We start from the raw sequence: 24,960 nt of genomic DNA on the forward strand, positions 1-24,960 counted from the left end.
TCAAATATATTATACATACACATTGAGAGATTTACGTGTAATATAGGATCCCTAGGCAAAATAAGAAGCTAAATCCTACTCTGAGAAGCATCTAGCTGGACTATTTAAATCTTGAGGTTTTTTATGGTACAAATGTCTTTCTATCCCCAGTGAGGAGTAAACTTGTCCAGCAGGTTCTTCAGCTTTGGGATGGAATGCAGATGCATACTAGATGAGAGATTTGAGTATGTAGAAGTGGGATTTGGCTTGGGGTTAGGCATTAATTAGTTCAGGCTCCCTTGCTGAAAGTCAGCCTTATGACTGGGGTTCAGCCCAGGTGATCTGATTTCCAGACTCCAGGAAGCCACATTTCCCCTGAAATATGCAGCAGGTGCTCAGATAGAGTTCAGTAATCTCTGTTTATAGATTATATGCCTCATTCAAGAGAAACACTCAGGACCCTCAAATCGCTAATACAGGCAACCCATTCTTAATTTCTCAAGGATCCCTTTGGGCTCCTTAGGGACATGGGCCTAATTCCTCTGTCAAAAAAGAAACAGAAACAGCAGAACCACAGGGTTTCAATGTGCAGTGGATCTGCAGTAAGAGGCGTCCCTCCCCGAAACACAGCTTTCCTTCAGTCCTGCTCTCGGAAACCCTGGGCACTCTCTAAAGCTTTCCTTGTCTCTGGGGTGCTTGAGCTGGGGTGACACATGGAAAAACCAGATCCACTTCATGTTGATTAATTTGAACATTTCCTTTTGTTCACTGGAGCAGAAATTTATTACAACTGCAGAAAACTTGGATTTGGTAACTTTGAACCCTTGCAGAGAAGCATAACCAGCTTAGCAGAGAAATTAGCAGCCTCATGACGTGCCGTGCATGTAATTTCCCAGACTCTGCTATTACTGTTTCATGAGAGATAAGGACGTAGGAAATATTTCACCCAATACGTTTTTCACCCACACTCACCTCTGCTAGAGAAATGTTACTATGTGAAATTATTTTACTATCACTTTTAGTAATTTGGTTTTATAGATTTCTTTAAAATTAGCTTTTTATAGATTTATATGTTGAGATAAGGATTGATGGTATCTGGTGGAATGTTAAACTACTCTTTCTCTCTTTCCTAATAGGGGCTAATTTTCAGGTTCAAGTTCCTCATGCTTATCACCTTGGCCTGTGCTGCCATGACTGTCATCTTTTTCATTGTTAGTCAGGTAAGTGGATTCTGAAGAGGTCAGAGTGAGCATGTCCCTGGAGGGTTGCTTCTACTCTGCACAGAACATGCTGTAGAACTACTGAGAAAGGAGCAGGGAAGCTTTTTTTTAGGCTTCAATCTGGGTCTTGTTATTATCTAGCCAGAGGTGGACTGGATTTTCCCTCTCAGGACAGCCTCATAGGGAGGAAAAGTTGCTAAGTAAATTTGAAGCCTGCAGCCTTATTTATTTATTTATTTATTTATTTATTTATTTATTTATTTAGAGGGGGTTGTATTTTTCTGAAGTGTGAAGTGGGGAGGCAGATAGACTCCCACATGCACCCGACCGGGATCCACCTGGCATGCCCACCAGGGGGCGATGCTCTGCCCATCTGGGGCATTGCTCCATTGCAACCGGAGCCATTCTAGCACCTGAGGCAGAGGCCATGGAGCCATCCTCAGCACCCAGGCCAACCCTGTTCCAATAGAGCCCTGGCTGTGGGAGGAGAAGAGAGAGACAGAGAGAAAGTAGAGGGAGAAGGGTGCAGCAGCAAATCAGCGCCCCTCCTGTGTGCCCTGGACAGGAATCAAACCTGGGTCTTCCACATGCCGGGCCGACACTCTAGGGCAGGGGTCGGAAACCTTTTTGGCTGAGAGAGCCATGAACGCCACATATTTAAAATGTAATTCTGTGAGAGCCATACAACAACCCGTGTATGTTACACATTATCCAGTAAAAATTTGGTGTTGTCCCGGAGGACAGCAGTAGGAAATGAATGGATTGTAATACATGAGAATGTTTTATATTTTTAATGTTATATTTTTTTATTAAAGATTTGTCTGTGAGCCAGATGCAGCCATTAAAAGAGCCACATCTGGCTCGTGAGCCATAGGTTCCCGACCCCTGCTCTAGGGCCGATGCTCTACTGCTAAGCTAGCCGGCCAGGGCTGCCTGCAGCCATATTTAAGAGCACATTTTTTATTTACTATAGAGAATAAACTTTTCAAGCCCAGTAGCAAAACACCAACAAGCAAGTATTAATTTGATTTGATCCTTATCTGGCATTAACATAGATCCTTTTACAATCTATCAGCCATTCTTTGGAATAATTATATTGCCACTTACACGCGAGATAAAATTCAAAAGTTCCCCGATGGAACCTTATTTTTCTGCTGGTTATTTCCAAAACTCAAATGTTTCACTGTACTTGAAATTCTTAATAATGCTAATGAATTTAAAATATTGGTAACTTGTTTCAGAAAGTACTGTTTATATCTAATGTACTATATTCATTTGAGCTTCACAGAAATTCTATGGGTAGTATTGTTATCCCAGTTTGCTAGAATACAAAACCTATTGGCCATAGAAACACTTCCCATTTATGCTGCTTTCTAGTTGGGAGGGTGAATTACTTTACAGTTTTAAGGTTTAATCTTCTTATCTGTAAAATAGGTATAATATACATATTAGTACCACCATAAAAGGTGGCTATAAGGATCACATGAAGTAATGCTTGCAAAGTTCAGCATGAACATGAGTAGATGTGCCCTTAAATAGTAAAAAAAGTATGAATGTTGTGCCAAAGGACGTAGAGTGAGTTAGGGACCAGAACCCAGTCCTTTGGGCATTTTTTTTTACCAACTGCTCTGTCATCCCTGCATTTGACCAAAACTGGAAATGTTAGTAGTGCTCACAGAGCCTTAGCACAAAACTTGCCCCATTCTTCTAACAAGTTTCCTTCTGATACAGGGACTTCTATGATTTTGTGCCATGAACCCCTTGTGTACCCTGGTGAAGGCTATGGGCCACTTCTTTGAATGTTTTAAAATGAGTAAGGTAAAAAAAAAAGCTTTGGATTTCAAAGGGAATCAGATAGATACACACAGATAGATGATGTATATTTATAATTATACGTATCTGTAATAGTAATTGATATGAAAATATGATTACTATTAGTAACAAAATTACAGGTAGTACTAATATTATAGGGGTTTGTTTTCTATATTTAAAATGGAAAGCAACAGTAATTTTCAGTTAGAGACTAGTGAAATTAAAGATATAATTTTTTTTTCATTCCAATTCACAGATACCCCCTACCTTGAGTTCTATTAAAGATACCCAAGGGTGCCTCTAAGCCAAGTTAGGAGTCCCTGGAGTCCTGTTGGCTATCCCCACTGGCCAGTGTTAGTGCTGCTCCTGAAGGCTGAAGTAAATGTGGGGGGAACACACACACACACACACACACACACACACACACGTATATCTTCATAAGCTCTGTTCACCACATCTGCTTTGACTTACACAGTGCTGTGCTTGTATCACACTGTTTGTTTATAAAACTTTAGAAACTTCATTCTCCACTCCAAATGCTGTAACAATATTTCAAATTCTGAATGAATTTTTTATTCAACCAGCTGAGGCTCAAACAAGTTGTGTGGAAGGCCAGATTTTATCCCTTGGCTGATTCTCCCGTTTGACCAGAATGCTGTGCAGTCCTGCTGTCCCTTGGTAATGTGTTTCACACAGCCTCCTCTGCCAGGCCGGGGAAGCAGGGTGCAGCGCTTGGAGACACGGAACCTCGATCCAGCAAGACGGGCTGAGGACTCAAAGGCAATACCGAGATACACTCTCGGGAAGGACACCTGTAGTCCTCACCTGCGTTTCTGCTGCTTTGGAAAGCTGAGGTCATTCTCCCACTGCCCGTCCCACTTACTCTTATCTCTTCAGAGTCCCTGCTACCTGAAGTCAAGAAAGGACATTTGGCTGATGTTAAATAAAGGCAGTTATATGTTGTCCAAATTTAACCTGGTACTGCACATGTTAAATCAGTGTGCCATTTTAAAGCAAAAAGGGCCAGTCTTCCAAAGAGCTGATTTGTGGCTTTTCTTTTAAGAAGAATAATATTCCATTGCCCCAGTATTTTCTAACATAGCTGGAGCCTGTGGCGGGCTTTTTATATCTGCTGTGACAGTCGGCCCGGAGTGGATTTCAACTCGAAGGGGACACCAATGAGGTCTTTTGGATTCCATTAGCTCCTCACATGCCTCCTGCTGGGTTATTTTTTTTAAGGTTTATTTATAGATATCTAAGACATTTTCAGGCATAACTCTCAGTGTTCCAGGTACTGTATTAATAGAGTCATCAGAGGATTTATTTTTTAATGTCATTTTGGAATGTCTCTCGGCAATGAGCTCACCTGAAAGAAAACCTATTGGGTAACTTTTTGAAATAGATCCCAGCCTTAGGTAAAAGGAATATATTAAAACTCCCATTATGCTCTCAGGCTCTCTGGGAGAGCTTGCCTTTAAGCCCTGTGAAATACAATGCGAGGAGATCTCTCCAGGACATTGAAGCACTGAGGCCAGGCATGAAAGGCCTGCGGAGGCTGTGGAATGCAGTGACCTTGGGGCTTTGTAGCTGGGTACCGAGGTGCAGTCTTTTAATGCCTGCCATTTTAATGGGCTCAGTCCTAGCAACCAAGAGATGGCATATCACAGTCTGGTATTTTAGCCCCTTCCCTCTGGAAAAGAAAGAGGCATTCCGTTTAGTGGTGATGAGCTGTAGGGAACAGAAGTACAAGGCAGGGGAGAAGGTCACCAACCTTCACTAAGGGACCCCCAGGTGCCTGACACACAGGTCAAGCCACGAGCAGCAAATTCCGAGAGAGCCTTTCCCCAGCTCTGTGGTGTGTGTGTGTGTGTGTGTGTGTGTGTGTGTGTGTGATCACTTCATTCTGTTCCTCACAGAGGAAATGTTTCCAGTAAGAAAGCCTGTGTCCGGGATTTGGAAATCTTGTTGTTAAGTGGAATGTTGGTTGTCAAGACTACTGGGTGTAAAGAGATTTGACCTTCTCTTGGCTCCAGGGGTATAATTGGATGGTTTCACACAAAAGTAAATTGTTCAAATGTTAAATCAGGAAAAACAGAACTTTTAGTAATAAGACATATACAGAGGGGAGATGATGATTTTCTTTTTATTTTGGTTGAGGCTACCTGGTTTTCCTCTCTGAACATTAAAATAGGGTGACTGTCACCTCTCTGCCTTGGCATTCCTGAGATTTTGGATTTAAAAGGCCTGCTCTGTTGAGGCTGCTTATTGTGATACATATTGGTGGGAATGTGCTCAGACCTCAGGATGGCTCAGGCATGAATAATTGAGAGAGGAGAGGGGAAATACAATCACATCTCCAAACAGCAGAGATACTCTGTATACAGTTTATTTATGCAAATTCAACCCTTTGCCCTCAGCAGAAAATAATATATTTAGAGACTACAAATTAAGTAGTACTGTATGGGTAATTCTGCAATTTTATCTAAACGACATGCATGTGTCTCAAAGCAAACATGAGAGGTATGTGTGAAAATTCTATTTCTTCAGTCTGGGCTCCTGTGTGCCCCTCAGAGTATGAGCATCTCGTTTGAGTGGTTCTACTGTGAAATTGCATTTTGCATATACATCTAGTTCATTATATATCATGCTTTATAGCTAGGATATATAATGCATATATGTTACTATTCAGAGTTGAATAAACAAATCTGTATGTATGTATGCTATATAAATAATATGCATCATGGTCAATTAAGTGAATTTTCAAAAGAAATTTGACCTTATACTATAGTTGCCTCATAATTCACTAAAGAGACTCACCCCTGTTTAAGATAATATTCCTACTCCTGTGTTGTATAATGGCTAAGTACACCTTCTTTTATAGTCAGAACCATTACCTTCTGGCTGAGTGTCTTGGGCAAGATACTGTACCTCTTTGTATCACAGTTTACCCATGTGTTGAGGGGAAATATTATCTACCTACCTCATAGATTTGTTATCGAAACTAAATAATACCTTCCATGTAAAATTCTCAGTGTAGTGCTGACAATCCACTAGCATTGAATAAATATTAACTATTATTATCCTTGTTATTATTGTGAAAGAATCTTAGCTTCTTTTGATAATAAAGGAATACAATAGACAGAAATTTTTAAAAGAAATAACACATTACCTATTGACCTCTATTCTATACTTGAAAGTAAGAAGAATGACATTTAGCAATATATTCTAAGTTCTAAATAGCTTGAATGCTGGTGTATTTCTCTCAAATCAGCAATTATGAAATTCTTCTTCACAGAAAACATTCCTGAGTATGTCATATAAAGTGATTTATTTTCTAAAATAAATAAGAGCTCCTGCTGACAGTTTGTTTATAAATCATAAAAATGAAAAAAAGAAAGAAATAGGTATCACCAATATCAAGTTAAAACTGATCGAATCTTGAATCACTTAATCTGGTTAACTGACACCCTGAGTCTTTCCAAAAGAAATACCCATACTTACTATGCCTGGGGCCGCAGCGGATTATGGGTTATAAAGAGAGGACCAAATGAACATAGGCCCACTGCCTCAGAAACAGAATATAAAGCCAACCTGTTTGTGAAGCATAAATATTTATATATACAGTGTGTCTGTAAAGTCATGGTGCACTTTTGACCGGCCACAGGAAAGCAACAAAAGACGATAGAAATGTGAAATCTGCACCAAATAAAAGGAAAACCCTCCCAGTTTCTGTAGGATGATGTGGCAGCATGTGCACATGTGCAGATGATGACGTAACACCGTGTATACAGCAGAGCAGCCCACGGCCATGCTAGTCGAGATGTGGACGGTACAGAGGAAAGTTCAGTGTGTTCTGTGGCTCGCTAAATTCGAATCCGTGACCAAAGTGCAACGTGAATATCGGCGTGTTTATAATGAAGCACCACCACATAGGAATAACATTACTGGGTGGGATAAGCAGTTGAAGGAAACCGGCAGTTTGGTGGAGAAACCCCATTCTGGTAGGCCATCAGTCAGTGACGAGTCTGTAGAGGCTATACGGGATAGCTATCTAAGGAGCCCTAAAAAATCTGTGTGTGAGCCCACATCGAACTGCACTGAATAGGTATGAAACTGGGAGAGTTTTCCTTTTATTTGGTGCAGATTTCACATTTCTATCGTCTTTTGTTGCTTTCCTGAGACTGGTCAAAAGTGCATCATGACTTTAAGGACACACTGTAGTTTGCCATGAAGGGGCTTCTAAGGATGGCTTATATAACCACGCCTCATTCCACCATCACAGGAAGATATACTTGGACACAATACTTTTTTTTATTCCCATATAAGATTTCCTATGGCAAGCAGAAGTGGTCAAAATCATTTCATTGATCTCAAAGCTAGCATCAATTACTAGTCATTCACCTCAAAAGCTCTGTTTACAGTTCTTAACAGACATCAGACAGAGCTTAAAACAATTACCAAATCATTACCATAGACAAAAGCAGCCTCAAAACATTCTTGCAGGATCGTAAAGCCCAGGAAAGCTCATAATTACTTTTGTGAGTGACTTACATAGAGTGACATGATATAAATAGGGTTTACTGAGTGTTTACTGCATGCCATAAAATTTCTAGAAATGTTTTTACTTAATTCTCCTTAGTAACCCTGCAAGTCCTTCTTCTGCATTTAAGGAAACTAAACTTCGGGAGGTCTTCATCTTTACTTCTCTTACAATAAGCAGAGTAAGCAATGTAGGCTAGATTTGAATCTGGATCTCTGATTTCAGGCCTGTGTCTTTCTGCTTCCCCACACTGCCCCACCCACTAAGGAAAACTCCACTCTCTAAGGATTCATTCATCTGCACTGAGCTCCTGTGATACATCAGGCACTGAAGATGGGGCAGCAAATGAACCAGAGCTGGTCTCCGTCTGCAGGGAGTTCGCAGCCAGCTGGGAAGACAGTTAATAGAGGAGGAACCGTACGTGTGGAGAAGTGTTAGACTCAAACACGCTTCCTTTAAACTAGGGATAATGATGTGCTGCTGGTTTAGGAAGAGACACGCCCCAGGTGATCTTGGTGTGCAGCCAAGATGAGCAGCAGACTCTGCCTGACACATCGAGTAAGCCCTTAATTAATTCGTTCCTACTGTATGATTCAGATTAAAAAATGGAGTCTTACACGGCCCTTCACTTTGCCCCTATGTAGAAGAGATTTTGTGTGTGTGTTGCTTGGTTTCTAGGTTGGTGTTGTGTTTCTTCTTGGCTCTATTTAATTTGTTGTCACTGTCTTTTTTTCCATAGGTGACTGAAGGCCATTGGAAGTGGGGCGGTGTCACCGTCCAGGTGAACAGTGCTTTTTTCACTGGCATCTATGGGATGTGGAACCTGTATGTCTTTGCTCTGATGTTCTTGTATGCACCATCCCATAAGAACTATGGGGATGACCAGTCTAATGGTGAGTTCCAGCCTCGTTAGTATAGCTTTATTTAGGATAAGTAGGCTTCTGTCTCTACAAGACTTACATAGCAGACATTCTGGGTTCCCTAGTCAAACTTTCCCTCCGGGTGTGAATGAGCACCCCAAAGGATTCTGAACAACAACAACAACAACAAAAGCTGCCACAAGGCAAATACTTCATGAAGTCCTCATTTAAAAAAGAAATCTTTAAAATACTGCACATCAGGGATATTGTAATCTAGTCTTAACATATGTCCCAGTTTTAGTACAAAAATGAAATTTGCTTTCCGCAATTTGGGGGGCAAAATTGACTGTCGAAAAGTATACCATTCTCCTAGTTTAAGAAGCATGATCCTAAGATATTGGGTAGAGTGGGAGTAGGCCCTGAAAGTTGAAGATGGAGCTGGCTTCATTCTCCTGCTCATTTTTTCAGCAAGGCTGTTGACGTCTGTCCAAACCGGCAGCCATTCTGTAGTCCGCATAGCCTTTTACTCCTTAAGTGCTGGTAGGTGCCGTCTCAGATATTGATGCTTCAAGGAGCCTGAGAGAACTTAGCCAGTCTGGGCATTTTAGAGATGAAACAGAGGCCCAGAGAAGGGAAGGGCTTGCCTGGGGTTTCTCTACCAACTGTGGCAGAAAGAAATGAACATCACTGGTGGCCTGGTAAACATCTGTTCTAATAGCTCCTTTTTCTTTAAATATTTGATTCTCTACTGTTAGGCTCTACCCTTATTCTTTTATCTCTTTCACACCTGCTTTGCCCTAGCCCCTGGCCTAATCACCCCAAATGGTCTACTTCCTAATACCATTATATTGTGCATTAGGATTTCAACATACAAATTTTGATGGAGATAGAAACATTCCAACTACAGCAGCATTGACTTGGGCCACCAATTGTAAAAAATAAACTTGATTTATGGAATAAAGGCCATCCCTCTGTGGACAAAAAAGGGGCCACATACTTAATATAACAAGCTCAAGGGAGGCCTGCATGGTGAATCTTACAAACTCCTGGCAGATAGTCACATTCTAGGCCGGTAGCTTGCTTGACAAAGGTCAACCATATTCTTATGTAAACCTGTCTATTGTCTTTTTGCATCTAAGATAACATACCTTTGAAATGTCAGGGTCATCTCCTTTTCCAGACCCCCTAGCCACATACTTGCTGCTCCCCAAGTATAAGATGCACTTTTTCAAATGAGAGCTGGTGCCCTTCACTTTCCAGAGCAGAGACCAAAGCTTCAAGTCTGCCTGTCCACCGCGGCACCAAGGATGGCCTTGCTATAAGAAGTGCTCAGCGAGTGTATGGTGAATTAATAGATTCATATCCTGCCTCCATCTGGGTGTGATAAAACCCTACCCATCTTTTAGTCTCACTCAAAATGCCTCCTCCTTCTTGAAACTTTTTCCTGATCACACCAGTTGGAGTTTAGCAAATTACATTCAATAGAGTATTATCACCACGGGATGTAAATAGCTTTTAATAGTCAAATAAGTTTGATACTCATCAGCATCAATGGGGCTTTACTAAAAGACTTCTTAATGACTTTAGCACATGAATATGTACTGTAAGCCATTTATACCTGATACGTGGTGGCACAGTGGGTAAAGTTTCAACCTGGAACACTAAGGTCACTGGTTCGAAACCCTGGGCTTGCCTGGTCAAGGCACATATGGGAGTTGATGCTTTCTGCTCCTTCCCCTTCTCTGTCTCTCTCTCCTTTCCAAAATGAATAAATAAAAGAAATCTTTAAAAAAAAAACCCAGAATATGGCCTAACCAGGCAGTGGGGCAGTGGATAGAGCATCAGACTGGGATGCAGAGGACCCAGGTTTAAAATTCTGAGGTCGCCAGCTTGAGCAAGGGGTCACTCACTCTGCTGTAGCCTCCCAGTCAAGGCACATATGAGAAAGCAATCAATGAACAACTAAGATGACGCAACAAAGAACTGATGCATCTCATCTCTCTCCCTTCCTGTCTGTCTATCTCTCTCTCTTTCTGTCTCTGTCACAAACAAACAAACAAACAAAAAACACAATATGTACTGTAAGCCATTTAAAATCAGTGGGAGTAGCAGCATTACCCCAAATTATTAAATCCTTTGGTCCTGGAACCCTTTTTCTAGGCACCGTGTCTTTTGGAACTAGTGTTCTAAGGAACAGGCCTGGGGGAACAAGGTTTCACTTTTCACCTGACACTCACTGTGTAAATGTGGATGAGCTGGCCTGTCCTCTCTCTCTCCTCCTTGTAACACTGACTCTTTAAGGGCAAGGACTGGTTCTTAAGGGTGCTTTGAAAATGTGGAGTGAATTAATGCTTTACAAATAAGAGCTCTAGGTTAGCTTTTGTATTTCACAGATGAGTGATCTTGCAAGCAGGGTGAGGGCAGTAGGAGATGACATGAGAAGTGGAGCGGGGAGAGGAGGCATCTAGCTGAGAATCAGCAGCAGAGGAATGGTCTCAACCATCGTTCTGCCTCCCATATTACACCTGCTACTTGTGTGCAAGAAGATCCTAGACATCAGGCCTCTCTTCCAATTCCTTGACTTGTCCTATTCAGTATCAGGTTTTACCTTTGGCTCTGGATCCTGGGCAAGAATAAAGACTTTTGACTTATCTTCTTGCCTGCCCAACTCTGGGTTTGATTGACTTTCTCTCTAGAAAGCTTGTGAGCTAGGCAGCCTCCGCTTTCTGCAGCTACCTTCCCACTGCTAGCACTCCACGATTTACTACTGGGACGCGGCAGCATGGAGCCTCTAAACCAGGGGTCCCCAAACTATGGCCCACAGGCCGCATGAGGCCCCCTGAGGCCATTTATCCGGCCCCCGCCGCACTTCCAGAAGAGGCACCTCTTTCATTGGTGGTCAGTGAGAGGAGCATAGTTCCCGTTGAAATACTGGTCAGATTGTTGATTTAAATTTACTTATTCTTTATTTCCAATATTGTATTTGTTCCCATTTTGTTTTTTTACTTTAAAATAAGATATGTGCAGTGTGCATAGGGACTTGTTCATAGTTTTTTTTATAGTCCGGCCCTCCAATGGTCTGAGGGACAGTGAACTGGCCCCCTGTGTAAAAAGTTTGGGGACCCCTGCTCTAAACAGTGGGCCTTCATAACACCAGAGGAAGGGATTCTAGGCTTGGGAACAAGAATCTCGATTTCATTTCATGGTCATCCTGTTGGACTTTGACAGAAACCATATGGACTTGACTTGAGGGTATTAAGCAAGGATCCAAGAGATGGAGCTGCTGCCTTCCACGGAAATATCACGTAAAGCAATCGCTAATTTCCCGAGATGTTGGAATGATCATTGTAGTGGGCAGTGATTATTGAGTACAGATTGAGTATGGTCCTGTACTACAGCACTTCGTGTACATGAACTATCTGGTTGTTTTTGCTGTGTGACTGTTGGCAAACTGCTTAGCTTCTCTGTGCATCACTTCTCCCAATTGTAAGTGATCTAGAGTCTTATGGAACCATGAAATTCTATGGTTTTCATTCTTCCTGATAGCAAGGAAAGGGCAGAAGAGCACCTCCTGTCATAAAACCGCAGCCCAGGGAGTGACTCTGGCATTGGTAAGGAATTTCCAAACAGTAGTAAGAATTTTCCCAGCTCCAGCACTTTCAGGCACATGGGAGGCCAGAGCTGTAGCCAGCCCTGCAGAGACAGAATGACTGCCCACCACCCTGTTGTGCCAGATGCTAGTGTTATGGCCGGGCAGCTCCCATTAGGACTTCTTTCCGTGTACAATCACTGCCCTCCTAAGCTTGAAGCCTTACAATTGAGAATAGCACTTGACCTATTTCCATTAAATTCTTTTGTTGTTGTTGAAGACATCTTGAACTGCAATTTTCCAGAAGGCTCTAAAGCTAGTTCTCAAGAGGAGGTCTCCCTGGCCAGTTGGCTCAGCGGTAGAGCGTTGGCCTGGCGTGTGGGGGACCCGAGTTCGATTCCCGGCCAGGGCACATAGGAGAAGCGCCCATTTGCTTCTCCACCCCCACCCCCTCCTTCCTCTCTGTCTCTCTCTTCCCCTCCTGCAGCCAAGGCTCCATTGGAGCAAAGATGGTCCAGGCGCTGGGGATGGCTCCTTGGCCTCTGCCCCAGGCGCTAGAGTGGCTCTGGTCGCGGCAGAGCGATGCCCCGGAGGGGCAGAGCATCGCCCCCTGGTGGGCAGAGCGTCACCCCTGGTGGGCATGCCGGGTGGATCCCAGTCGGGCGCATGCGGGAGTCTATCTGACTGTCTCTCCCCGTTTCCAGCTTCAGAAGAATATAAATAAATAAATACATACATACATACATACATACATACATACATACATAAATAAATAAATAAATAAATAAATAAATAAAAAATAAAGAGGAGGTCACCTCCCTTGACTCTTTTACAAAGTGGTGTTTGGAAATGATCATGGTTGTTTTAAGATTGTCTCTATGACTTGGACATGCCACTGGCCTTTAGTGACTAGATTCTAGCTATGTTAGATGTTCTGTGTTGAACAAAACAGTCCCTTGTAAACAGCAAAGAAGTCTCCTGCCCCTAATGCCAGTTGGACCCCTGTTGAAAAGCGTTCTAAAAGCGTTCTTCCTGCAGTTTAGTGGGCAGACTCTTTTAGAATCCTGTTTGGACCATAAACAGACAAGTCACACGACTCAGCAGTTCTATGATGGTGACATGGTCAACTGTGAGTTCAGAACAGTTTGTGAGCCCCTGGCAGGTGGCTGTGCCCTTGTTCCCTCGTGGTGCTGTGTCCTGTGTGTTTGGAAGGGGTTCTTCCATGTTGGGTTCTCGGATCATTTTTCTTCTCTGCTCCTCTCACTGCTCATCTCTGCATCTGCCACCAAACCCCACAGTGTGTCCTAGGAATTAGGGTATCTGCCAAGATTTTGAAGCTTCTCAGAAAGAGCTAGTCTGGAATATTACATGAAAACCTAACAAATGAACTTTTAGGAGGATATGCTGCAGCTCTGAATTCTCTGGATGGCATTTCTTCTCCCACCCCCAGATTTTTCACGCTCATTTTCCTTTATTGTGGAAAGTTTTTACTTTTAAATGGGCTTGGACTCCTCCCTGTACCCCTGCTTTTAAGGTTCAGAGCCAGAAATTCTGATCTCTTGCTATGGAGGATGAATCACAGGTGTATTGTGCTCAAGCCTTTTTTTTTTTTTTTTTTCTTTTCATTTTTCTGAAGCTGGAAATAGGGAGAGACAGTCAGTCAGACTCCCGCATGCGCCCGACCGGGATCCACCCGGCACGCCCACCAGGGGCGAAGCTCTGCCCACCAGGGGGCGATGCTCTGCCCATCCTGGGCGTCGCCATGTTGCAACCAGAGCCACTCTAGCGCCTGGGGCAGAGGCCACAGAGCCATCCCCAGCTCCCGGGCCATCTTTGCTCCTATGGAGCCTTGGCTGCGGGAGGGGACGAGAGAGACAGAGAGGAAAGCGCGGCGGAGGGGTGGAGAAGCAAATGGGCGCTTCTCCTGTGTGCCCTGGCCGGGAATCGAACCCGGGTCCTCCGCACGCTAGGCTGACGCTCTACCGCTGAGCCAACCGGCCAGGGCCTCAAGCCTTTGTGAGATGGATCCTGTATAGACCTCTGGAAAAGAAACCACCATTGAGAAGTATTGTTTTGTTTGAGAGGTGGAGAAAGATGCCAAGAAGAGGATAGGGGCCCTGGCCGGTTGGCTCAGTGGTAGAGCGTCAGCCTGGCGTGCAGGAGTCCCAGGTTGGATTCCTGGCCAAGGCACACAGGAGAAGCACCCATCTGCTTCTCCACCCCTCCCCCTCTCCTTCCTCTATGTCTCTCTCTTCCCCTCCCGCACCCAAGGCTCCATTGGAGCAAAGTTGGCCCGGGCGCTGGGGATGGCTCCTTGGCCTCTGCCCCAGGCGCTAGAATGGCTCTGGTTGCAGCAGAGCAACACCCCAGATGGGCAGAGCATCGCCCCCTGGTGGGCGTGCCAGGTGGATCCCGGTCGGGTGCATGCGGGAGTCTGTCTGATTGCCTCCCTGTTTCCAACTTCAGAAAAATGCAGGAAAAAAAAAAAGAAGGGGATAGGAAGGAAGTGGGTAGAAAGAAAGTGGAAGCAGAGAGCATAGATTTTTTGCTTCTGTTCAAGGAATGGGCAGAGAAAAACAAAGCAGACAGCAGATTCAAAAGAGGATTTGGTTTCCAAAAAGCATTTTCTCTCATATATTTGCTTGTGTTTTATTATATGGGTCAGAAAGTGACCCTTAGAAATGAACCACTGAGCACCTCAGTACTCAGCACTGTGCTAGGTTTGATAAGATAGAGTGGTGTGAAGCCCAAAGGAGTGACAGAAACTCGGTTCTTGTTCTCAGGGAGCTGGAAGTTTGGGATGGGAGATGAAACGTCCTGCAACAAAACAGCCGAGCCAGACCAGTTTCAAGTTTTCAGGGGCTGATTAGTGCTGCCCGGTGTGGAGCGCTGGCTTCCCTCTTGTTGGTTGACTTACCATAGCTGCGGTGATATCACAGTCACAAAAATCATTATACATATGTGTGTGTGTGTGTGTAATGTTAACATAATCATTTTATGTATACATGTGTATTTATATATACAAACATGCATATCATTTTTATTTACTTGAACAAGGATATTTTAGACCTCTTTCTTGCAAGTACCATTCATATTTTCTGCTCCACCCTTGCTGCCTTGTCTTTGAAGTTGTTCTTTTTATCTGTTTCCATACCAGTTTGAGAATCATTCTGGTTGTCTTCTCAAGCAGAAATGAATTTCAGCTGATATTAGTCCTTAGCCCAAGGGAAGACACTGTGTCCCAGGGGTACAGCATTGATACCTGTACACACAACAGACTGTCCAATCCCCCCTGTCACCAATTTATGTGGGAAAAAAAAAGTTGGTACTGCTTATGGAGTCAGACAATTCTTGATAATAGCTTTCACTGTTGTGTTCCTTTATCTAGAGAATTCTTGTCAGAATATTTCAGGGGGGAAATAAAGCAAGAAACGGAATTCCTGACTGGATGACTGGGACATAAGGAACAAGAAACACTCAAATTGCCAATTGGTTCCTGCTTATTTCTGTTCCACTAAATGTCTTCGGTCTGACACACTCATTCTGCTGGAAGCCCCAGCAGTGACTCCGGGTCCTGTGTCTTGGTAGCTAGCTACCTCACTGTGACAGTTTTACTTCCAGAGGCTTCTAAGGTCTCATGCTTCTTGTTTCACAGGAAAGGTGGCTTTGGCTTTTGTTACCTCAATAAACGTTTGGTTTGAATCATGAGGCTTTCACAACAGCTGGCTTTTATTGAGGTCTTTCCTCTGGTTGCATGTTAGATGACTCACCCCTGGGCAGCCTGGCTTCTCTGCTGTCTGGGATGGGATTGGTCCTACCTCCAGAGCTGGACTCAGACTCTGAGATGGGGCTCAACAGCCTTTTCCCATTTCATAATTGAGGTGGGAACTAGGTGCCAGGCCATCGCCAGCCGCATACCTCTTGTTCTGCCATTTGTAGTCCAGGAATTTCTGTTCCTGCCTCTCCCAGACCTGCTGTCCTACTGGGGACATGATCTTTCCTTGCCCGGGCACTTAAAATCATATTTTCTGATTTTTAGAATTACTGTTACCCCACTATGATAGGGGTGACATCTGCTTCTCCACCGTTCCCCCTTTCTCTTGTCTCTCTTTATCTCTCCCTTCTCCTCCTGTAGCCATAGCTCGACTAAAGCGAGTTGGCCCCAGGTGCTGAGGATGGCTCCATGGCCTCTGCCTCAGGTGCTAAGAAGAGTTCAATTGTTGAGCAGTGGAGCAGCGCCACAGATGGGCAGAGAACCACTCCCTAGTGGGCTTGCTGGGTAGACCTGGTCAGGGCACAGGTGGGAGTCTGTCTCTGCCTCCACTCTCACTGAATTTAAAAAAACAAGAAAGAAGAAGACAACCACTGGACGCTCTCAGACAAACAAATAATTGTCATTAAAAATCTGTCTGTCTTTAGAAGCTATGCTTATCATTATGTCATTATAGTTCAGTTTATGCAAGTTTCTGGGTTCCTAGTATGCATTTCAGGCCATTAGAATCAAACAGCAGCTACTTACCTGTGGCCATGATACCAAAAATACGGACCCATCAATAGTCCTTTGAAATTAAATCCCATACCAGAGATTGGTCTCATTTCACTGTGGTTAGAAACAAATCTTTATGTTATTGTTAATTAGCTGAAATGAATTGACATTATAACCAGAGAAAGAGACTTATTACAAACTGAAGAATTCTTTTCCTTCCTTAATTTATTATTTTCCCTTTTATTCTTCCTTTTCCCCCTAAGTAAGAAACATTTCACATTTTTGGATGGGTTCTTTTTCTTTGTTTTGGATGGGAAGAGTCTGTGCCCATGTTTGTGTACCACGCAGCAGGAGGCAGGAGAGGGCCAAGAGCAGATGGAACAAGACCTTGGTCAGAGTGGGGGGACGGTCATTAGAATTTGGAGACAAATGAAGAGATCCCCATTCCTGCCATATTACTGCCATGTTTCCACACCCATTCCCTGCAGCGAAACAGTTGGCCTTCAATGCACAATGGAAAAACACGTAAATCATAGATTTGGCTAGCCAGAGTTGCATCGATTTAGGTCTCCATCTCAGCTCTTCCAGGAGAAAACTGCATCACACAGAGAAATTAATCCCCTATCTGAGCCTCGGTATCCTCACATCTCAGAAGGAAACACAAGGCATGCTAAGCCTCTAACAGCTCATATGGTAAATACTCATATAAACAGCTCTACTTACTATCAGTACACTGATACTGGGTGCTATAAATTCTCTTTCACCAGATACAAAAAGCATGCACATTTGTAATAGTTTGCTGACAATCGCAGTGGTTGTTGGAAACTTGAATATTTACAAAGAGTTGGCATAGCCTAAAAGTTGAGAGCTTGGCTGCTGGTGCCACATCGCTCCCCTTCGCTTCTCACATCATTATTTCCCGACGTAGGCCTTGGGCAAGTTGCTCAGTCTCTCTGTGCTTCAGTTCCTTCAACAACAGAATGGGAATGGTGGCAGAAGCACCTCTGTCAAACGTCCGGTACGAACACTAAATGTATTAATATTTGTAAGGTGTTTATAACAGTGTCAGGCACATACTATAATATAGAAACTGAAGTAATGTTGGCTGTTTCTTCAAATGATCTGTAGCATAAGATATATTTTCTGGGGCCTACTAATTGAAATCAAATTTTAAGCTTAAAAGATTCACATCTTTGCCTGACCTGTGGTGGCGCAGTGGATAAAACGTCAACCTGGAAATGCTGAGGTCGGCGGTTCGAAACCCTGGGCTTGCCTGGTCAAGGCATATATGGGAGTTGATGCTTCCAGCTCCTCCCCCCTTCTCTCTCTCTGTCTCTCTCTCTCCTCTCTCTCTCTCTCCTCTCTAAAAATGAATAAATAAAATAAAAATTAAAAAAAAAAGATTCACATCTTTGCTTCAAAAGCTGAAGAAAATTACATTCTAGTATGTATTTCTAAGGTGTCTCCAATGAAAAAGATTCCTTAGGTAAACAGTTGGAGATTCTAATGGTTTACTGGGGTGGTCTGGACTCTCTTTGAAGTGTTGATGACTCAGACATGCAGATCATGATACTGGCTTTGAACTTTTGATGGCTCACCCAGATATGCAAATTTAGAACTGGCTTTGACCAAGCACCCTGCAGGGTCAGTGTGTGGAGTGAACAAAACACTGGTGTTGCGTACAGAATCCTGGAGATAGCAGAATATTCAGAGTGCATTTCTGGTCATTTTCCCTTGAGAAGAAAACTCTTTATTGTTCCTAAATATATTATATGAAGTACCCTGCCAGTCCGTTGGTACTAGGTAGGTCTTGTTTGCCTGCACAAGGCATAACCACTTTATAAGTTATTCACAAGTGTGTACGTGCCTGCTTTCTCATCACAGGGGAAGCCCGTGATGCTGGCTTAGCCCATAGCATACACCTGCCTTCCTTGGCCTAGTTCCTGGCTCTGTTGTGTGTCTGTCCCATTACCTGGGGCAGTCACCTTAATTCCATCCCAGTTTCCTCATCTGTAAAAATTGGCATGATCGACTTAGAGGGCCCTTGGCAGGATAAACACCATCCAGGATAAAGCATTGAGAATAGCGTCAGGCACCAAGTAAGCTCTCATTAAGTGTTAGTAATGACTACAAATTATATAAGCAGGAAGCTGACTCATCTCTCATTAATATCTTTTTTCTGGGAGACAAAAATGGATGAAATTACTGTGAAGTCTGAATGGAAAGGTTGGGCATGAGCCCCAGGTATTTGTGCCCAAGTTTTCTCTGTCTACTCAGACTGTAAAAGATGGCTAGCAATGGGCACTGGTTACTGAGGTGAATCCCAGATTTCTTCTGCTTCTTCCTGAATACATCTAACACCAAAACTCCTGTTTCAGGTGATCTGAGGGTCCACAGTGGAGAAGAACTCCAGCTTACCACCACAATCACCCACGTGGATGGACCCACCGAGATCTACAAGCTAACCCGCAAGGATGCCCAGGAGTAGATGGCTGCAGCACCTGGCTGGGACTGTCCCTCACTTCCCAGACCTTCTAACCGGACTGGGGACTGCGCCAGAGAGAGCTCACCGTGCAAATGCTCAAATGCTCGTGTTCCTTCGCTGTGGATTTTGGACCAGAGGCATGGAGGTTGTCACTTTGCTATTTGACCATAGCTCTTGGAGGAAGGTTCCTGCAGCCACGAATGTGTTGTGTATGATAACAAAACCCTCTGGTATGACACATTATCTGTGATCATTGTTAATTAGTGACGTAGTAACATCTGTAGCAGGTGGTTAGTAAACCTCGTGTGTTAAGGGTATACTCCTTGGGGGGTGATTTGGGCCAGATGGGGTCTGTATGGAGTGGAATATTTGACTCTTTTTCCTATTTTAGATTCTAGGATAGATTTTTAACATCCTTTGCAGTCCATGATAGGCTGTTGTCATAGTTTTTCACTCCTAGATCATGACTTTTTTTTCCTATTTATATCACCAAGTAGCCTATTGAGTTAATATTTAAGTTGTCAATAGATATGTGTTCCTATTTTTTATGGCATACTATAAAAATAACTGAATTTCATGAGACGATCTATCACGCCAGGGGCATTTCAGCTTTGAAACCAAATCTGTGTATCCAATACTAACCAATCTGTTGGATGTGGGTTGGGTCTGAAAAGCCTTTTTAACCTCTTGCATAAAATGTGCTTTCTTTTGATAAGATGTTTCAAACAGCCTCCAAAACTGTAGATCGGATCATTTAAATAAACCTGGATGTATATTCATATATATACACACACACATCATCCTCTGCTCAGCCAGGACATATGCATGCAGATTCTTTTCTGTATCAAGTCTATGGGGGTAGGGAGTAGGTGGGGGAAATAACTTTATGAGAAATTAAAATATTTTCCCATCAAATCACAGTGTTTGGGGGCGGTATCCATTTCTGGAAATAGGTGAACACTTTTCATACTGAGTGGTTACCCTCCCTAAGCTGTATGTGTGGCAACAAGGCTGGGGGGGGTTATAAGGTTTAGAAGCAGATTCCCCCCCCCTACTTATTCCCACTTCCACATAATAGCCTTTTAGATTATATACTACTCACAAAAATTAGGGGATATTTCAAAATGAATATGAAGCGATTTAAAAAAAAGAAGCTTTGATTTTTTTTTTATTAAACAAGAACATCAGAAAAGCAAATGACAAGTCAAAGTTCAATTATGCAAATGAGATGCAAAACTAACTTTTATTTCATTGGTGAAAATGCACCGTACAAAAAAGGCTGAAAGAACTGGAATATCCGCATGTTCCTTGATCCCCTAATTTTTGTGAACAGCGTATTTTAACTCTGCCACTGGGGAGGCAACATGGTAGAGCAGAGAGAAAGAACCCTGAATCTGAGGCTAGAAGGCAGTTTTCTGTTGAAAGGCTGTCCTTTATGAGTGTGATCTGATTGAAGTCACCTGACCTTCACCTGCAAACTGGCATTCATAAAGTTTAACTGCTTCATGGGGTTGCAGTGCCAATTAAATGAGTTAATGTACATGGAAGTGAATTTTAAATGCTAACGTCATGTGACTGTATTCTTCCTGGAATCAAAACAATTTCATGAGTGTCCTGTTTTTCAAATGCTGATTCCTGGAGGTCTGCGTGACAGTCTGTTTAATTCACCCACCACTCATTTCTTCCCCTGATTATGGCTAACGTCATGGTAAGCAAGGGCAGGAGGAAGTACTTTGGCTTTGGCTGTTCTCGTACACCTGTTTTCCTATCCTAAGGAACATCTGACGTTGTGGTGCCAAGAACCGGAGGTAGCCTGTGCCTCGCAGCCTGGAAGGAAAAGATGAACTTAAAATATGGCGAGTGGTCTTCTGTCCCAGAGCATGGAAGGAGAGGTTCTTATAAGGAAATGGGGAATGAGACAGACCTTTAAAAAGAAATAAGATTTTACCAGGGTCAAAGGGCAAAGGGAACAGAGGTACTGAAATCCCAGAGGAAGTGAAGAATGGAAAATGTTTAGATAAATCTGCTCATCAGGCCCGAGTGGCACAGGGGAGTGAACGCAGCAGGGTGCACCTGTGATCGGAATGAGAAGGGTCTTCATACAAGGGTCAGAGCCCTCAGACTGACCCAGCCTTAGGGCTTTAGACAGAGAAGTGACAGGATCTGAATTACCACTGGAGCATGTGGAGCAAAGAGACCACAGAGGCTGAAAACAGGGCAAGAGTCGAGGACATGGAGAGGAGGGAGACCTCTTTTGGAGATGACACTGGCAACGTCTGGGCATTCTGAAGACGGGCCTCAAGAAAAGCAAGAGTGGAGTCACATTCCAAGCCTTGCCTTGCTGGGAAGGGAATGGCAGGGCCCCTGACAGAACTAGAGCTTCCTGGAGAAAGTAGGTGGTTCTGTTACTTAAATGTCTATAAGTAATAAAAGCCAACTCAAGCAAGCTTAGCTAAAAGAGGGACTTTCCTAGAATTTTTCTAGAGTATCTTATGAATCCATGGAACAGCTGAATTGAACAGAAAATTGAGAACTGGGACAGTTCTAAGGGTCTCCAACACCTGGAATTCATGAACCTTTCCTTTCCATGGCACCATTTACAATTAGCCCAAGTCTTTATCTCTCCCACTTCAAGACCAGGAGAGACAACAAGAGTGGCTCATCCTCTGGCATGTGCCTGTCTTTATGCCAATAAATTGTGATCAAGAAGTCAAGTGGCCACCTGACCAGGCAGTGGCGCAGTGGATAGAGCTTCGGACTGGGATGCGGAGGACCCAGGTTTGAGACCCCAAGGTCGCCAGCTTGAGCGCGGGCTCATCTGGTTTGAGCAAAGCTCACCAGCTTGGACCCAAGGTCACTGGCTTGAGCAAGGGATCACTTGCTCTGCTGCAGCCCCTCCCAGTCAAGGCACATATGAGAAAGCAATCAATGAACAACTAAAAGCACCACAACAAAAATTGGATGATTGATGCTTCTCATCTCTCTCCGTTCCTGTCTCTCTGTCCCTATCTATCCCTCTCTCTCTGAAGTCAAGTGGCTTTTAGCAGTTTACCCTGTGGATTGGGGTGAGTTTCCAAAAGACTAGAGTAACTATTTAGACTTGGGCAAACAATCAAAAAAGACCTACCACATGAAGAAGATGATAGATTTGGATTTGCCTGGGCTAGGTTCTAAAAGCTAGGTTTTAAAAGCTGTCATCTGGAGGAATTGACAAGCTGACAATTAGAAATGAGAGCTTGAGCAGACCACTCAGGGCAGGAGGTCTGGCATCATTGTCACCAAGAATGAGAAGTAGGGCTGGGCAGAGCAGTGACCCAGACACGGCCACAGTCAGTAGGTGAGGAAGAAAATGACCTCGATTACTCAGAAAATGTTAAAGAAGCCAAAGAAAGAACCAGATTCATGGGAAGAATGTCAGATATCCTGAGAGATTCAACAGTATTTAAGGACTGAATACAAGGCCTGTTGGATTTGGTAGTTTCAAGGTGGCCTCAGTGCAAGGACAGAAGTTAGAGGGGGAACAGCCAATGGGTAGTCCGTATAGAAAGGAAGGAGGTGGGGTGGTGCTTCCAGGAGGACCCAGAACAGAGGGGAGACTTGTGTTTCTCAGTTTGGGGAGAAAATTAGACTGAGTTAGTGAGAGCTGGCCGAGAAGTCAAAGTGATGATGAGATAACATAAGGCACAAGGAAGGTGTCCCAAGGACGGTTAGAGATGTGGGGTCAAGGACACAAGTTGATGTATTCATTTTGAAAGAGAGAAAGGACACTTGCATCCTGAGATAAGAGAAATAACAGGTGGATGTCGGAGGAGAAATTTGAGGTCAAAAGGAGGGAGGTTGCCCCGTGCTCCTCTGCAGGTTTGGTCTTCTCCACAAACAGGGAAGGGGGCTGGATCTCACTGAAGTTCTCAGTTTCAAGAACACAGGTTGAACACACCCATTTCAATTAGTGGAAAATTCAAAAAACTCTTCATGAAGTGAGGAAAAAGCCTTTATTACGGACCACCAACCTGGACAAAAAATTATTTGCCATCTATACCAGTTTTTATAAGTTGTCTTAAAATTTTTCAGTTAACTTTGAAAAATATTATATGGAAAAGGGATCCTACTTTGCATAACAAAGAAGGAGGCTCAGGGAGGTGAAGTGACAAAGTTGGAACTAAGAAGAGATCTTCCTTCTGTCTTCGGACCTCATTGTCTTTTAAGCAGCATATTTGCAGCAGAAAAGTGAAGAGTTTTGTTTTCAGCTCCAATTCTCATTAGAGGAGGGTGACCTTATTGGGAGATGTTATTTTAGCCTTAAAAAAACCACCAGCTCTCCACCTCCATTAATGGCAAGTGTCTGCCCTCTTCTGGCCAAAGGGAAAATGGCAGCTATCACTGAACAGATCTCAAAAGCCAGACCTTGGAATTTGGGATATTGGTAGTTACTCCATGGTGATGACTGTATATATATAAATTAGGATAAATTCTTTAGAAAAACAGCATTATATAACCTGCTCTTTTCATATCACCTACAACATGATTTTAATGACTTTACTATTGTTGTCTCTGATAACGATATCACAATCGTTAATCCTCTATGTTGCACACTTAAATAATTTGCGAAGTTTGACCATTACAACACGTACTGAAATAACCATCGATGCTGTAAATCTTTTTGTAGATCTCTGGTTGTTGCCTTAGGATCAGTTCCTAAGAGTAGAGTCACCAGGGCCAAAGTTCAATTAATCACTCACTAAGTGTATGTTGAGCATCCTATTATGAGCCAGGTGCTGTTCTAAGCACCTGGGACAGATCAGTGAGCGATGTCCCTGTCATGGGGTGTATAATGATCTGGCAGGAGAAAGTGGGGATAGGCAATAGGTAATAAATAAATACAGTGGTAGCAATAAAAGCTAAGGGGGAGAAGCATTGACCATAGACACCTTAAGCATCAAGCGCCCTCTGGAAGTGTACCAGCAGCAGAATTACGAGCTGTGGATTTCCATCCTTACACTGCGTTTTATTTGCCACTTTAAGAGACAAAAAAAAAAAAAAAATTGAATTTTGCATTTATTTCATGACCAGTGAGATTAAGCATGCTCCATATTTCTGTGAGTTTGTATTTTTAGATTTTCAGTTAATTTTCATTTGCACTCCTCAGATATTCTGACTTAGGTTATTCATCCTGTCTGTTATACGTGTAACCAACATTTTCCCCATTTCTTGCTTACTTTTTAATTTTGTTTTTGATGTTTCCTGGGGCATACAGCCTTTTAGTTTTTATGTAATCAAATCTGTAAATCTTTTTCTTTTGCATTTCTATCTTTGCTTCAGGAAATCTTCCCAACCTAAGATAATAGACTAGGTCACTCATGTTCTTTCTAGTTTTTAACATTTCCTGTGTCAGTTTTCTTTAACTCATCGATTCATATGGAGTTTGCTTTTCAGTAGGAATAGCAATTAAATATTTTCTTCCCCAAGAGTAACCCCAACATGATTTTTGGGATAATAATCGGGGAAGACAGGATCTTAAGCCAGCTGAAGAGGCCATGGCAGCGGCCACCCTGAACCGAGCAGATGCTGTGGGACCACTCCAGCCGCCAGCTGTGCCCAGCTGTGCCCAGCTGTGCCCGCAGCTGCCAGAGGGAAGTAGTGCGTTCCTGGCCCGGTTACCCAGGGACCGCCTGAGGGCTTCCAGAAACTACAGCTTTGATTTTGCCCGTGTGGACCCTGTCCCTGTTTACGAAACGCACCCTCTGGGCTTGAGCCAGGTCACAGGAAACGTGAGAGCTGTGGGCAGAGTCCACAGCTGAGGAAGGGAAAGGCAGCGAGGGCAGTCGTGGTGGGGTGGACCAACCAAAGGGGCTGGCTAGTGCTCTAAGGGTGATACAACTAATGGCTGTGTTCTGAGCCAAGTTAGAGTACCTCTCTGGATCTAATTTGATCAGATCAGATGTTCTTTTTATTATATCACATTAAGCATCATTCGTTTTGCTGGGAAGAA

General features: G+C 43.4%; 1 protein-coding gene across 1 annotated transcript in view; it reads left to right on the forward strand.

Moving 5' to 3' along the window:
- Nucleotides 1-19,754, forward strand: part of WLS (Wnt ligand secretion mediator) — a 112,739-nt gene extending 92,985 nt beyond the window's left edge. Inside the window, exons 10-12 of the mRNA XM_066268914.1 lie at nt 1,116-1,199; nt 8,291-8,444; nt 18,865-19,754. Coding sequence (XP_066125011.1) covers nt 1,116-1,199; nt 8,291-8,444; nt 18,865-18,974 — 348 coding nt within the window. The 3' untranslated portion in view covers nt 18,975-19,754. The remainder of the gene's footprint in view (nt 1-1,115; nt 1,200-8,290; nt 8,445-18,864) is intronic.
- Nucleotides 19,755-24,960: the final 5,206 nt, after the last annotated feature.

This window comes from Saccopteryx bilineata, chromosome 3 (assembly GCF_036850765.1).
Source record: "Saccopteryx bilineata isolate mSacBil1 chromosome 3, mSacBil1_pri_phased_curated, whole genome shotgun sequence".
In the NCBI taxonomy this organism is placed as follows: Eukaryota; Metazoa; Chordata; class Mammalia; order Chiroptera; family Emballonuridae; genus Saccopteryx; species Saccopteryx bilineata.